The 14,197-nt window shown below is 42.6% G+C and overlaps 1 protein-coding gene across 1 annotated transcript; it reads right to left on the bottom strand.

The window, feature by feature from the left end:
* Positions 1-9,902: 9,902 nt before the first annotated feature.
* Positions 9,903-12,867, bottom strand: LOC137740126 (WAS/WASL-interacting family protein). The gene is made up of 3 exons (XM_068479935.2): positions 12,710-12,867; positions 12,387-12,554; positions 9,903-10,419 (listed from the first exon to the last, which is right to left on the bottom strand). Exons 1-3 carry the CDS (start codon positions 12,753-12,755, stop codon positions 10,124-10,126), a joined length of 510 nt encoding a protein of 169 aa, XP_068336036.2. The 5' UTR covers positions 12,756-12,867; the 3' UTR covers positions 9,903-10,123.
* Between the last annotated feature and the right edge of the window lie 1,330 nt (positions 12,868-14,197).

Here is a 14,197-nt window from a genome sequence, read left to right as displayed (position 1 = left end):
TCTTCGAGTGGTGGCTTCAGTGCCACTGGGCAGGGTCGTGGGGGTAGATTTTCTGGTGGCGCTAGAGGCCAGAGGCAGGGCGATGGTGGGCGAGGCAGAGCCCCTATTTGCCGCAGGTGTAACAACCGACATTTCGGTGAGTGTAGACGTGGTAGCAACGGTTGTTTCACATGTGGACAGGTGGGACATAGAGCGGCAAATTGTCCCCAGGGTCAGCAGCAGCAGAAACCACAGCAGACCTTTATGCCACCGCCTGCACCACTCCAGCAGATCCAGGGTCCTAGTAGTTACAGCCAGACGGGTCGAGGTGGTGCTTACCACTATCAGGGTGATGCTGTCCCTTATGCTCCGGGGCAGTATCAGTACCCTCAAGATCCCTATTCCCAGGGTGGCTATCCCCAGTATTCGGGCGGCTATGTGCCGTATCCTCCAGCCCCAGCGGGTGGTTCACAGTGGTATCACGAAGGACAGTATCAGCAGGGGGAGATTGCCACTAGCAGTGCAGGATCTTCGAGACAGTCGGGCCAGCCCAGTCAGGGGCGTGGTGCTCAGGGACGCGGTGTTCAGGCGAGCCGAGGCCGCGGTGGGCGTCAGCAGGGACAGGGGCGTCTTCACAATATCTCTCTGCAGGACGCTCAGAATAACCCAGACTTGATTATGGGTACGTTGAACATCCTTGGTTGTTTTGCTAGAGTCTTAATTGATTGTGGAGCTACACATTCCGTAATTTCTCGTACATTTGCTCAAGCGACGCAACCTCGCCCCACACCCCTAGGGTATGATTTAGAGTTGGTTATGCCTAGGGGAGAGAGTTGCGTTGTAGATTGTGTGTACCCGGGGTGTCCAGTAATCGTAGAGGGTGTTGCTTTGTCAGCCGATCTTATCCCGTTAGATATTGTGGACTTTGATGTGATTCTGGGCACGGATTGGTTGCACTTCTATCGTGCCAACATTGACTGTTATGGAAAAGTGGTTACGTTTCACCGACCTGGACTACCTGTGGTTACCTTCGCGGGTGAGCAGAGTGGGGTGAAATATGGCGTTATTTCGGCGCTACGAGCGAAAAAGTTGTTAACTAAGGGTTGTCAGGGGTATCTGGCTCATGTGGTGCTGGATGAGGTTGTTACTAGCAGAATAGAGGATGTGAGAGTGGTCAGACACTTCCCTGATGTATTTCCTGAGGATTTACCTGGGTTACCCCCAGATCGAGACGTCGAGTTCACCATTGAGTTGATTCCAGGTACCAATCCTATTTCTTTAACTCCTTATCGTATGGCTCCTGCGGAGTTAAGGGAATTGAAAGTTCAGCTGCAAGAGTTAGTAGATAAAGGATTTATCCAGCCTAGTACTTCGCCTTGGGGTGCTCCAGTGTTGTTTGTGAGAAAGAAGGATGGAACTTTGAGACTGTGCATCGACTACAGGCAACTCAATCGGGTGACGATTAAAAACCGTTATCCATTGCCTCGTATCGATGATTTGTTCGATCAGCTGAGAGGTGCTTGCGTGTTCTCTAAGATAGACTTGAGGTCTGGTTACTATCAGCTGAAGATCAGTAGGGATGATGTCCCTAAGACGGCGTTCAGGACTCGTTACGGTCATTACGAGTTTCTGGTTATGCCATTTGGGTTGATGAATGCACCAGCCGCCTTTATGGATTTGATGAACCGAGTATTCCAGCCTTACTTGGATAGATTCGTCATTGTCTTCATTGACGATATTCTGGTGTATTCTAAGTCGAAATCGGAGCATGTTCGACATCTTACTTTGGTGTTGAAAAGGTTGAGGGAACACCAGTTATATGCTAAGTTTAGCAAGTGCCAGTTCTGGTTAGACCAAGTTGCGTTCTTGGGGCACGTCATTTCTGCTCAGGGTATTTTGGTTGACCCTCAGAAGGTTGCAGCGGTAGAGAGTTGGGAGCAACCGAGAACCGTCACCGAGGTGAGAAGTTTCCTTGGTTTGGCAGGGTATTATCGGAGATTCGTTAAGGATTTTTCGGTGATTGCCTTACCACTGACGAGGTTAACGAGGAAGGATGTCAAATTTGAGTGGGATGATAAGTGTGAGCAGAGTTTCCAACGGTTGAAGCATTGTCTCACTCATGCACCTGTTTTGGCACTCCCAGACGATAGTGGTGATTTCGAGGTTTACAGCGATGCTTCCTTGAATGGTTTGGGATGCGTATTGATGCAGCATGGTAGGGTGATTGCTTATGCTTCGCGGCAGTTGAAACCTCATGAGAGGAATTACCCTACACATGATTTGGAGTTGGCTGCTATCATTTTTGCGTTAAAGTTGTGGAGGCACTATCTTTACGGAGAAAAGTGCAGGATCTTTACGGATCACAAGAGTCTCCAGTATCTCTTTACTCAGAAGGAACTCAATCTTCGTCAGCGGAGGTGGTTGGAGTTGCTCAGCGATTACGATTGCACGATTGATTATCATCCTGGTCGTGCGAACGTAGTGGCTGATGCACTTAGCAGGAAGTCACAGGGCCGTATTAATGCGTTGTACGCTAGTCGTGCTCCTCTTTTGGTGGACCTGCGTACTACGGGGGTAAGGCTAGAAGCCGAAGATCGAGATGTGGCATTACTTGCTAATTTCCAAGTTAGGCCGATACTTGTTGATCGGGTGCTTAAAGCCCAAGTAACTGATCAGGAGACTCAAGAACTTATTCAAGCTCGAGAGCAAGGAAGGAGGCGAGACCTCAGAGTTCGGGATTCGGATGGCATGTTGATGCTAGAAGGTAGAATGTTCGTGCCTAAGAGTGTGGAGTTGAAGAAAGAAATTCTCGATGAAGCACATATCTCGGCTTATGCCATGCACCCAGGAGCTACTAAAATGTATCATACCATTCGACCGTTTTATTATTGGCCGGGTATGAAGAGGGAGATAGCCGAGTATGTGAGCAGGTGTGCTGTTTGTCAGCAAGTTAAAGCAGAAAGGAAGAAGCCGTTTGGGTTGTTGCAGCCGCTTCCCGTTCCAGAGTGGAAATGGGAAAATATCACCATGGATTTTGTGTACAAGCTCCCGCGTACACATAATGGCTTTGACGGCATTTGGGTGATCGTCGATCGACTCACTAAGTCGGCTCATTTTATTCCTGTGAGAGAGAAGTATTCTCTGAGCCGTTTAGCGGAGTTGTTCATTTCGAAGGTTGTAAAGTACCACGGTGTCCCAGTGAGTATTGTCTCGGATCGTGATCCACGATTCACATCGAAGTTTTGGGTAGCTTTCCAGGAAGCTTTGGGCACGAGATTACTTTATAGTACGGCATATCATCCACAGACCGACGGGCAGTCAGAGAGAACTATTCAGACCTTGGAGGATATGCTGCGAGCTTCGGTGTTGCAGTTTGGTGACGCTTGGCACCAAAGATTGGATTTGATGGAATTTGCTTACAACAACAGTTTTCATTCGAGCATTGGCATGGCGCCATTTGAGGCCTTGTATGGCAGAGCTTGTCGCACACCGTTGTGTTGGTCAGAGGTTGGCGAAAGAGTTTTAGTGGGTCCAGAGATTGTCGAGGAGACTACTCAGAATGTTCAGGTGATTAAGTCTAACCTGAAAGCAGCTCAGGACAGGCAGAAGAGTCTAGCGGATCGGCGTGCTACGGACAGAACATATGAGATCGGAGATTGGGTATTTCTGAAGCTTTCACCGTGGAGAGGTGTTGTGCGGTTCGGAAAGAAAGGGAAGTTGAGTCCCAGGTACATCGGACCATACGTGGTCACAGAACGAGTTGGCGAGGTAGCTTACAGGTTGGAGTTGCCCCCGGAGTTGGCTAGAGTGCATAATGTTTTTCACGTGTCTATGCTCCGACACTATGTTGCTGATCCATCTCACGTGATACCTCCTCAACCGCTTGAGATTAACCCAGATTTGACGTACGATGAGGAACCGGTGACGATCATTGATTGGAAAGAGAAGGTTTTGAGGAACAAGACAGTGACTTTGGTGAAGGTTTTGTGGAGGAACCATTCAGTCGAAGAAGCTACGTGGGAGACAGAGAATCGGATGAGGGATTTGTACCCTCGATTGTTCTTTGACTGCTAGGGGGTTGCTGCGTTGTTGTTTTGAATTTCGGGACGAAATTCTTTTAAGGTGGGAAGGTTGTGACATCCCGTCCCGGGATTGTTAAACGCACGTGTGAAATTACCTTTTTGCCCTTAGGTTGTTTTGTCACGTTGTGGGTTGTTTTGTGTGGTGTGGCATGTGTTGGACCACACACACACACACTCACACACACAGACACTCTTCCCCTCCCTCTGTCTCTCTCCCCCGTGCCTCTCTCTTCCTTCCCGTTATCACCATACGTACGGACAAACACCAAAACCACCCAAACCATCACGGATCGAGGAAACCAAGGACACCATTCAACTCGTGAGGACAAGGGGAGCACGACCATAGCATTTTCAGGTAAGAACTTCGACGTTTTCACGTCGATATCGCGAGGTCCGTTTTGAGCACTGTTCATGCAACATTAATTTACTTAGTTTTTGGACATTTGAAGCTTGTAGGTGTGTTGGTGAGGTCCTAAGGAGCGTCGGAGTAGCTCGTTGGACGAATTTGGACGTCGGGAAGGCCTAGTTCGAAGTTGGCCGGTTTTTGAGTTTTGAGATAGGTATGATCGCGTAACTTTTAGCCTTTAAAAGTGGTCCAACGTGATTCTACTAGTTTAGGGCTTTCTTTTGGTCCAAGAATCATAGAAAACGGTTGAGAAACGAAGGAGAATAGTTAGTTTAAAGTTTTTCCCAGTTTCCGGCGACCGGAGTCCGGCGAGGGTAGGCCGGAGAAGAAAGGGGAATATTCCGTCAAGTTTGACGGAATATTCCTAACGGCAGTGACGGTATCCGGTTAGATTTGACGGAATATTCCGTCAGTTTAACGGAATATTCCTGACGGCGTCTGTTGACACCGTCAGTGTGCCTGGCACGTGGCCGCGCGTGGGGGGCGCGTAGGTCCGTGCCTGTGCTGGCGCGTGGGGGCGCGTGCGGGGTCCAAAAAATTTTTCTAAAAATATGGTTGTGACCCTGAGGTTGTGTAGAGCACGTGGGTATATTCATTTGTCCATTTTGAGCAATGTATGAGAAGTTATTACGAGAAACGGGTTATGTGCTTTAAAGTTAACGTTTTTATAGTTGTTTCGCATTTAGGTGACACGTACCCAGAGGACGAGCGTGCACACGCGAGGCAGGGGGGCTACGACCCTTCTACATACCAGTGAGTGGGCTTTTGTTTTCCGTATATACCTATATACACTTATATTCCCAGAAATTGATTTAAAAAGGGTTATTTGCCATATGCCATGCATATTATTATTATCGTTTATGCATCATCACATTTATTAGTAGTGGCATGCATATACATATTTATATGTGGGTGCTGTGGAGGCATAGGTAAGTGCCAGGTAAGCGTTAATTAACGATTGCATTAATTAGTGGTTAGAGATGCTTAGAGAGCTCATAACCTGCACCCCCGGTGTTAGTGCTCCCGCCCAGAGTAGGGCACAGTCCTTCACGTGTTGTTCACCTCCCGCACCATACGCTCAGCTTGGATCCAAGCTAGGTGCATAGGCCTGTCGTACAGACCACAATAGGTGGTTCCGACTCGTAGGTGACCCGCGATTATTCGCACAGCCTTCACGTGATCGTAGCACTAGAGCGTATATATATGTTACACCCAGGCTTGTCGTACAGACCACTTTAGGTGGTTCCGACTCGTGGGCAGGTTTAGATATTGAGATTGAGATTTGAGCTCTAGATGCAGCCGTACAGGTCACGTTAGGTGACTCCGGCTGCCAGATTACATGATATTGATATGGTTATACCTGGGCACTTGCATATCACTTTGAGATTGTGGCATGGCATATTTTGAGCATGATTGGTATACCCTTGAGCATGTTTTGCATGTTTACACATACTTATATATGTTTATTTTCTGGGAAGTATACAGGTTTTACGGCGAGGGGTTAGAAAGTATTTTGTAAATGGTTTTAGAAAGAATTGTTTTTGCCCACTCACGCTTTTGTTTTGCGCCCCTCCAGGTTCTAGTTGCTTAGCCGTTGCGGTGGTTTCCCTTGTGAGCTTTTCGGCGTTCTGACAGACACTCCACATCGTAGGGTCGCCTTCGGGCGTACTATTGTTGTCGTTTTATTTGGACTGCTATAGACCTGCTCTGAATTTGTATCGCACTAACTAGCACTCATTTTAGTACTTGTATGCTAGTTTTTAGTTATTCGTACTTTTATATTACTACTTACTAGCTTCCGCACGTGCACATGGCTACGTCACCTTTGAGTGACGGCCAGCACGCTCCGATCTCGGTCGGGGTGTGTCATGTAGGGTGGAGATAAGAAATATGGAAAGGTTTTCAAGCCAAAGAGCATATTTGTAAATGGAACATTTTCAAACTATGAACATCATCGTAGACACTTGAATTAGAATTTTATAGTTTGTAATGTTGTTTGCGTATGATTCATGAATGAAATGTATTATAATTTAACTTTTCAAGTTATTTTTATCTATATATTTTTTTTACCTTTATTATTGGGATCCTCCAAATGTAAAATTATGGATCCGCCACTGACTACGGTTTAGTGGTATATTCCTTTTCACTTGTAAGTGAGAGGTCTTAAATTCGATTATCGCCAAAGCCGAATTTGAACCACATTATGTTAGCCCATTGTGAGGCTTAACCCACTCTCTCCCCTTAGTGTAGATAAATATCGTTTGTTCAAAAAAAAATCAAGTTGTATTCCTAACACACTGAAATATCTCTCCTCCCTCCCCCTGAACTTTTGTCCTCTCTCTAAATCTCTATCTTTCTCTCCTCAACATCTACAAGCTTAGGCCAATAATTGTCAAGCAATTGGGCAATAAGCAATTATTGCCTTAATGAAAGTAATTACCCAAGTGCATATGCACCTTGTAAATGAATAGTCTGGGCAATTAGCTTTAAAGTTTTATTTTTAAAAAAATAATAAAAGATAATAATATGTTTGTGCAACAAAAAATAATCTCAAAATTCATAAAATGACACGTGGATTTTTTTTTTTTTCAAAGAAGACGAGATTGCCCTCATTAGTTGGGCAGGGCAAACAAATGCTCCCATGCGCAGTTCAATACTAAAGGCTCAAGCAGCTGCCTATGACATCACCAAACTCCCTGCTCATGGCATGGAAAAGTTAAAGACATTAAAGATAAGATTAATCACCAAATCCTATCTTTAATACATTCCTAATTAAAGATCAACTCAAACAAGTAAGGAATCTTCATCATAATCAATCAAGGATGCCTATTAATCCCAAATATTTTCTCCTAATTAATAGCTTGGGATAATTTTTTCCTCATTCATCCTACGGATAACACAACCTGATCAATTGGAAGCCGACATGCGTAGGGCAAAACCCTAACCCCATGGTTGGCCATCTCCTTATTAATACTTCATCTACATCATTTTCTAATAAGTTCTGGCTACGCATACAAACCGTAAAAACTCACTCTTCTAAGAGATACTGACTTAGGTATCGGTGATCCATTATCCAACCCCTCCCCCCTCCCCACCGGCAACCTGGTGGATGCGTGCGGCTTTGGTCTTTGATCAAAGATGTTGATTGTTTTGTTGGTACAAATTTGTCAAGACTGAAAACAACGGATTTTTAACACCACAATGTTAATTTCGGAAAGGATTTTTAACTAATCCTATCACGCCATGTGTTATTATCCGAAATTACAATTTTTGTGGAAAAGTATGGCTGGGTATTTTGTGGAAAATATATAATAATAAAAAAATTAAATGTTTAACATTATTTTCTAACCAAATTAATGTGGACCTCAAGATACAATTTTTTTTTTTTTTTTTTTTTTTTTTTTTGCAATTCAATAGGCCAGGTTGTGCCAAGTGGGGCCAAAATATTTTTCCTTTTTTTTTTCCTCATATTTTTATCCCTGAATTAAGGACAAATTAAGATGAATCTTTGGATAATAAGATAGTTATAAATTCAATGATCCACGTCGGTTGGCGGGCCTAACGCAAAATAATAATAATAATGTAGTTGACGTCAGTCAAAATGTCAAATGGACTCAGGCACACACACGGGCGAGGATTGTCCGGTGCCTTGGTCCGGAAACCTTCGACCCACAATTTTCCCGACTTTATGAGGGAATTGGATTGCTCAATTCTCTTCGCAGTTGGGTAGAGCTGGGGTTGCTCTATCAAGACAAGAAAATGCAAATTTAATCTCTTGTAAATAACTCTTGGGCCGAGGATGTTGCAGAAGCGAAACACTTTTCCTTCAACTTTTTAAATTTCTTTGTTACGGTGGACGAAATAAAATTTAAACTTATTGTAATCTTAATTAATTACTTTATCATCCTTAATCACTTAACTAGTAACTAGTTTCCCAATTATACAATTCCAAATCTATATCCAAATAGATTAATGGACCATTTGTTACTGCCCATGTCCTTTATGATGCAGCATTGCTTTATTTCCTTGTCCAAACTTCAAACTAACCTAACTTGTGATTTTCTTAAACATAATATAATACTTTAATTAGATGATCTCATCATTTTATAGGTAAACTAATTAATACTTTAGTCACACAAATCATCATTTCAACAAATAATTCGGCTCTTAATCGGCCCCATTTGTTGACTTTCCACTAAATCTTCAGAATCCAATATAATATTTTGGATATATTTGTTGGAATTGGATCCCATCCAGATCCATTTTGTAGGGATCCTAGGGAACCTCACATCTTAGTCATTTATCATATATCGTGCGATCAGAAATTATTTGAACATAAATAGTATCTGATGAAAACTGGCCACACAATATACGATGAACAGTTAGAATGTGGAAATCCTTAAGATCCCAACAAAGTGGATCCGGAGAGGATCCTCTTCCATATTTGTTTATCCTCTCCAAACCATGGGGTTTTGGGATCTTTGGAGCATATATTATATTTTTTGCACTAGTCTAGGTTGTGTGTATACCAATTTCTATTTGTTAATGCCCATATTCTTTCTAGTAAGTGTGCATATGCTGTCAGAGAAGACGACTCGAATTTAGGACCGCTCTCAACAGCGAAAAAAGACATATTATTAGACTAATTACTAGTAGGTGGTGCACGAGCTTTCTTAGGGCGATTAAAAAGACAGTGCACTTACACGTTGTGCAGAACACAAATGAAAATTAAACTTTATTTTCTCCCTCTGGAAATGCTACTCAGCAGAAAGAGGCCAGAGACAAACAGATATGACAGGGAAAGAGTCATGGGGTTTGTCACCATTCCTAAATTTCACAATTAGAAGAAGGGAGGGCAAAACATAATTATATAAGCATAATCACCAGAAAAGCTTGCTTGATTCTTGATCTACGGTTCTCTTTTTAAATATCGGCATAGTTAGGTTGCGTTAGGATTTTTTGTCGTGTACAGAGTTTGCATTAAGATTTAGCAAACTCATTAAGATACTAAATTTCGTATCAATCTTATAAAATAATTTTGTATAAAAACTGTATCGTATTTCAAAAAAAATTTCTGAATTTCTAACTTAATAAGTCAATATATAAAATAAAAATCACCATCTCCATAGAGAAATAGTGGAAAGGCTTCTGCCGTTTTAACTCCCGAACTATCACGTGATTGTCAATTTACTCAAATAAAGGGTAAAATGGCTGAGAAAGTAATCTATGAAGTAAATTAACAATTACGTGATAGTTCAGAGGCATAAACGACAGTTTGCTAAAATAAAAATCACCATCTTCACAAACGGAAAGGTTTATTTATTGTCCTTTCCTGTTTCAGATTATGTGAAAGTTTTGTCGAGTCTGTTGGGCCACGTTTGCACCAGCAAACCTGAGTCCCAGCCGGACCTCACACTGCTGTGTAAAAATCGACAAGAGCAACCAAGATTTATTCCAGGTCCAAAAGCACCACATATTCACTGATTCAAAAGAACAATATTCCTTGTATTACACAAAGCAACAACGACGAATTTTAGAACTTTTTTCAATTGACAATGACACAAATTTATGCAGACACGATCCACTCCCGAACAATCCAAAAGGAAATGTGGTAAACCAGTCAATCAGGAGAAATGGCTATTTCTGTTGGTAGCAGTTAGATTTTTGGAAGGGATTTTGCCCGGATAAACTGTTTAAGAATGGCTTTCTCCTCATCAAGGCGCTTCTTCTCTTCAGGATCTTTTGGTTTAACCTTTCTTTTCTCTTCCAGCATCCACTTGAAAAGTTGGCGTTGTTGATCCTCCGGGATTGGTTCCAGCAATTTCACAGGCTCTGTGACGGTTGGTGAAGGTAGGGGTTTCTCGGTAGTAGGAGTTGTTTGAGCTGTTGTTGGAACGGTAGTAGTCACGTCTTCCTCTATGTCTTTCTTCTTTGTTCTCATAAACAGGTAAGCTACAAAAGTAATTCCAAACATCAGTCTCCAAATAGAAGTGCAGTAAGATCCATAATTATGCAACAAAGAAGCAAATAAGGTATTGAAGCAATCATATTCCTAGTGAGGTATTTTCCATTCTACCATGCATCCCATGTCCATACACGCAAAGTGTAAATAAATCACGGGCAGATAGAACAAAGGAAAGCCAGCTTTACAGTTTCAGAACGATTCATAAAACTTCTTCCCTAATCTGTTGCAAATAGAAGCAGATAATGCCAGACTGTAAATAGCTGGTTCAAGTTAACAGGGATTACGATCTAGCAAGAAGACATTCTATGCTGATACAGTTAAAAAGATGGCTGCATTGGGTATATCATCAGGTCTTTCACCAATAAATAAAGTCTTTAAACTGAACCACTTCTAAAACAAAAAAGTGAACTGCAACCTACGCTCAATGGCAACTTCCATGATTTAGTTTACTCATCAGCATCCCTAGTTACAGTATTGACCATGTTATTGTAAGTAACAAAAAAAGTTGAACTACAGTAGCAAATCACAAAAACATCCTTCATATGTGCCGTGTCCGCATGGGCAACCATCAGTTTTCTCAAATTTCCACCTTGACCCTTTACCAGCATGCACAGTCCCATTTGAGCATTACTAAAATCATACCGAATGGAATGTACAGAGTTCAACATATAAAACTTACACCGAAAAGTAATTACCAGTAGCTTATACCAAGTAAATACAGACTACCCTTCATCACTACATCTTGTCATGTAGTACAACATCTGAGGGTAGTGTTCAAGAAGAAGTTGGTTAAAGCTTAAAAGTCACCCAAGTAATTTTAAGTCCATGCTGGTACAATTTCCATCACATACAATTCACAAGCAACTACCAACAACTGTAGAGAATCTAGAGATCTTCTCTTGAAGGCTGATACAGCCTAGAATCCCATCTTATTACAATAATTGTGATTGTTACAGGAAGTAGGATGCTGGGAAAATAAAATTCAATCTGTCTAATCAACTATATTTAATTAGCATAATAGCTTTTGATTGTAATTTAGCAATCACATGTTTTGGGATTTGTAATTGTTTACCCGCATCACACACAGCAAAATTTAGACATCCAAACTTCTTTTAAAAGGACTTTTGAACTATCATTACCCTTCCCCATAGATATACGTTAACATACAACCAATCAGCCCGACTTGTGAACGACTTCAGCATATAGAAGCAACTCAGGCCTAACTACCTACTCAGTATGCACACTTAACGCCCCTTAAGGAGAATTTCAAAATGAAATTCATTCTTTCAAAGTCAAACTTGGATCAGAAAAAACGTTCAAGGGTTTTTCCCTCTAGATGATATGATAATTAAATTTAAAATTTTAAACAGAACACAGCGGCCCCAGAGGGTAGAGGGCAGAACTTACCCCTACACAACTGACTGACAAGAGAAAAAAAAAATTGCCAAAGAATTCATACCCTGCACCAAAATACCCTACTCTTTCGAGACGTCCTCATTCGTATTCAGTCACAGATTCACAACACAAATCATACATAATACCCAAGGCACTCTAATCCTCTAGCCTACAGGCCACACGGTGGAAACTACTCTGATGCCAAATTCAATGAACCCACAAGTCGAAATTCTCCCCCTAAAAGCAACTTAAAACAAGAGCTCAAGAGCTCATAAACTAACCCACTATGTTTTTCTTCTCTTCTTTTATGTGGAACAATTGGGTTTGGGTTCTGACCAAACAAATAAAATCAGAGTCAATCATTAGCAGTTAATCAACAACTTATCGAACAAAACCGCCATCAAGAAAAGCATGAAGAGGTACTAAAATCCATTTCCAATCCACCATTATCTCATACTTTCTTTCACAAACAGATACCATGATTGCAAAAAGCTGGCAGAAACAAAAAAACCAACAATTTATTCAATCAACTTAAAAGGAAAGAGAAAGGGAAATATACCTCCAACGCCCAGATTGACAGTCAAGAGCAGAGGCCAGAGAAACTTGTAACGCCGAGCAAACGACTCCTTCGGGGGCGGAGGTGGCGGCGGAGACGAAGACTGAGCCGACGTCATTGTCGATGACGATGGCGGAGACGAAGACTGATCCTGAAACTGTTTCAGCTGCGCTGTTTATTCGAAAACACAGAAAGCGATCAAATAAGATTCCAAAACCCCAATTACTGAAAAGCAAACAAGATTCTGATTTCAACAGCGGTTGAGAAAAAGCTGCTTCTGATTAAGAAAAAAGCAGAAATGATTGGCAGGGAAGTTGGGCTTCTACCTTTCTTGGGTTTGTTGGCGTAGAGCTTGGGACCATCTTCTATCATTGTTGCTGGAACGTCTGAAATTCCGTCCTTTCTTCTCTCCAAACTTCCAAAGTCCTTTTCCTTGCTTCCTCTACAATCTACACTATCGTTTGGTTTTCCAACTTTTGCAGTCAGGTCGTCATTGGGCCGGGCCGGGCCCCGTTGATGACGGTCCGATCCAGTCCGGTTTAGACCGGACCTCTGGCTGATGAAGGGTTCGAGTTTCCCGAGCTTCGATTCCAGCCCAAAATCAAACATGAAATCTCAGCCCCGGTGTTGAATTTGGGTTGAAATTCAAATGTTATGCACTCAAAATTCTTTATGGCTTGTCTATGATCTATATCGTTGCGTCGTGCGTGTCCATTCATTTAATTTTCTCAATAAAAAAAATTAAAAACTAAAAATAAAGTAAGTTAAAAGGACACGGGTCACTTAATAAAATTGGTCATAGAGAAACCACAGAGGATTTTGGATGCAGGAGACATCAATTCAATCACTTAACTTCGACTACAGGTCACTCAGGGGTTCTACGAATCTACAAGCGAACTTCTCGCTCAATCAAATGGTTAAAGCTCAAAAAAGGATGTCCAGCGATTTGTCGCTGCTTGTGACGTGTGTCAATGCCAAAATTATGAGGCTATGAAGGCCCCCCGGTTTACTCCAGCCTCTGCCAATCCCGGAAAATATATGGCAGGACATTGCAATGGACTTCATTGATGTTTCGTCCAAGACTAACTGACTAGGTGGAGCTCCAGGCCGAGTGGCGGTGTAACACCACCTACCAAAGCGCAATAAGGATGACACCATTCGAACTAGTTTATGGCTACCCACCGCCTACTGTGGCTTCTTATGTTCAAGGTTCCACAGCAGTCTTACAGTGGATTCTACCCTACAAAAGCGAGATTCTCTCCTTAAGCAGCTTCACCATAACCTGCAGATGGCTCAGAATTGGATGAGAAACTATGCGAACAAAAATCGTACTGAACGCGAGTTCAAGGCGGGCAATTTTGTTTATGCGCGCTTCCAACCTTATTGCCAGACCACAATGAAGAAAAATCGTCGTCACAAACTTACTCCCGCTACTTTGGACCCTATAAAGTCCTGGAACGCATTGGTAAGGTGGCTTACAAGCTAGAGTTGCCCCCAACTACTCGAACCCACCCTACATTCCATGTCTCTTTGTTGAAGAAAAAGGTGGGTGATCATGTCAGCTCCTCTGCCCAATTACCGCCACTTCAACCAGATGGACATATGGTGTGGCAGCCTGAACAAATTCTAAGCAAGGGTCTGTTCAAACGCAATAATAAACCTGTTACTCGTTGGCTGAACAAGTGTGGCCATATTCCAAGACCCGGGATTTGAGAGGCGAGGTTTGAGCCGAAACCCTTGACCCTGACCCAAACCCTAACTCTCAATAACTCAACCCCTGCACCCAACCAAAATAACATGCTACGAACCCATAG

Source organism: Pyrus communis, chromosome 9 (assembly GCF_041283825.1).
Source record: "Pyrus communis isolate YQ-2024b chromosome 9, ASM4128382v1, whole genome shotgun sequence".
In the NCBI taxonomy this organism is placed as follows: Eukaryota; Viridiplantae; Streptophyta; class Magnoliopsida; order Rosales; family Rosaceae; genus Pyrus; species Pyrus communis.
The sequence above is the reverse complement of the archived record's forward strand: the minus strand, read 5'-3'. Positions and strand labels throughout refer to the sequence as shown.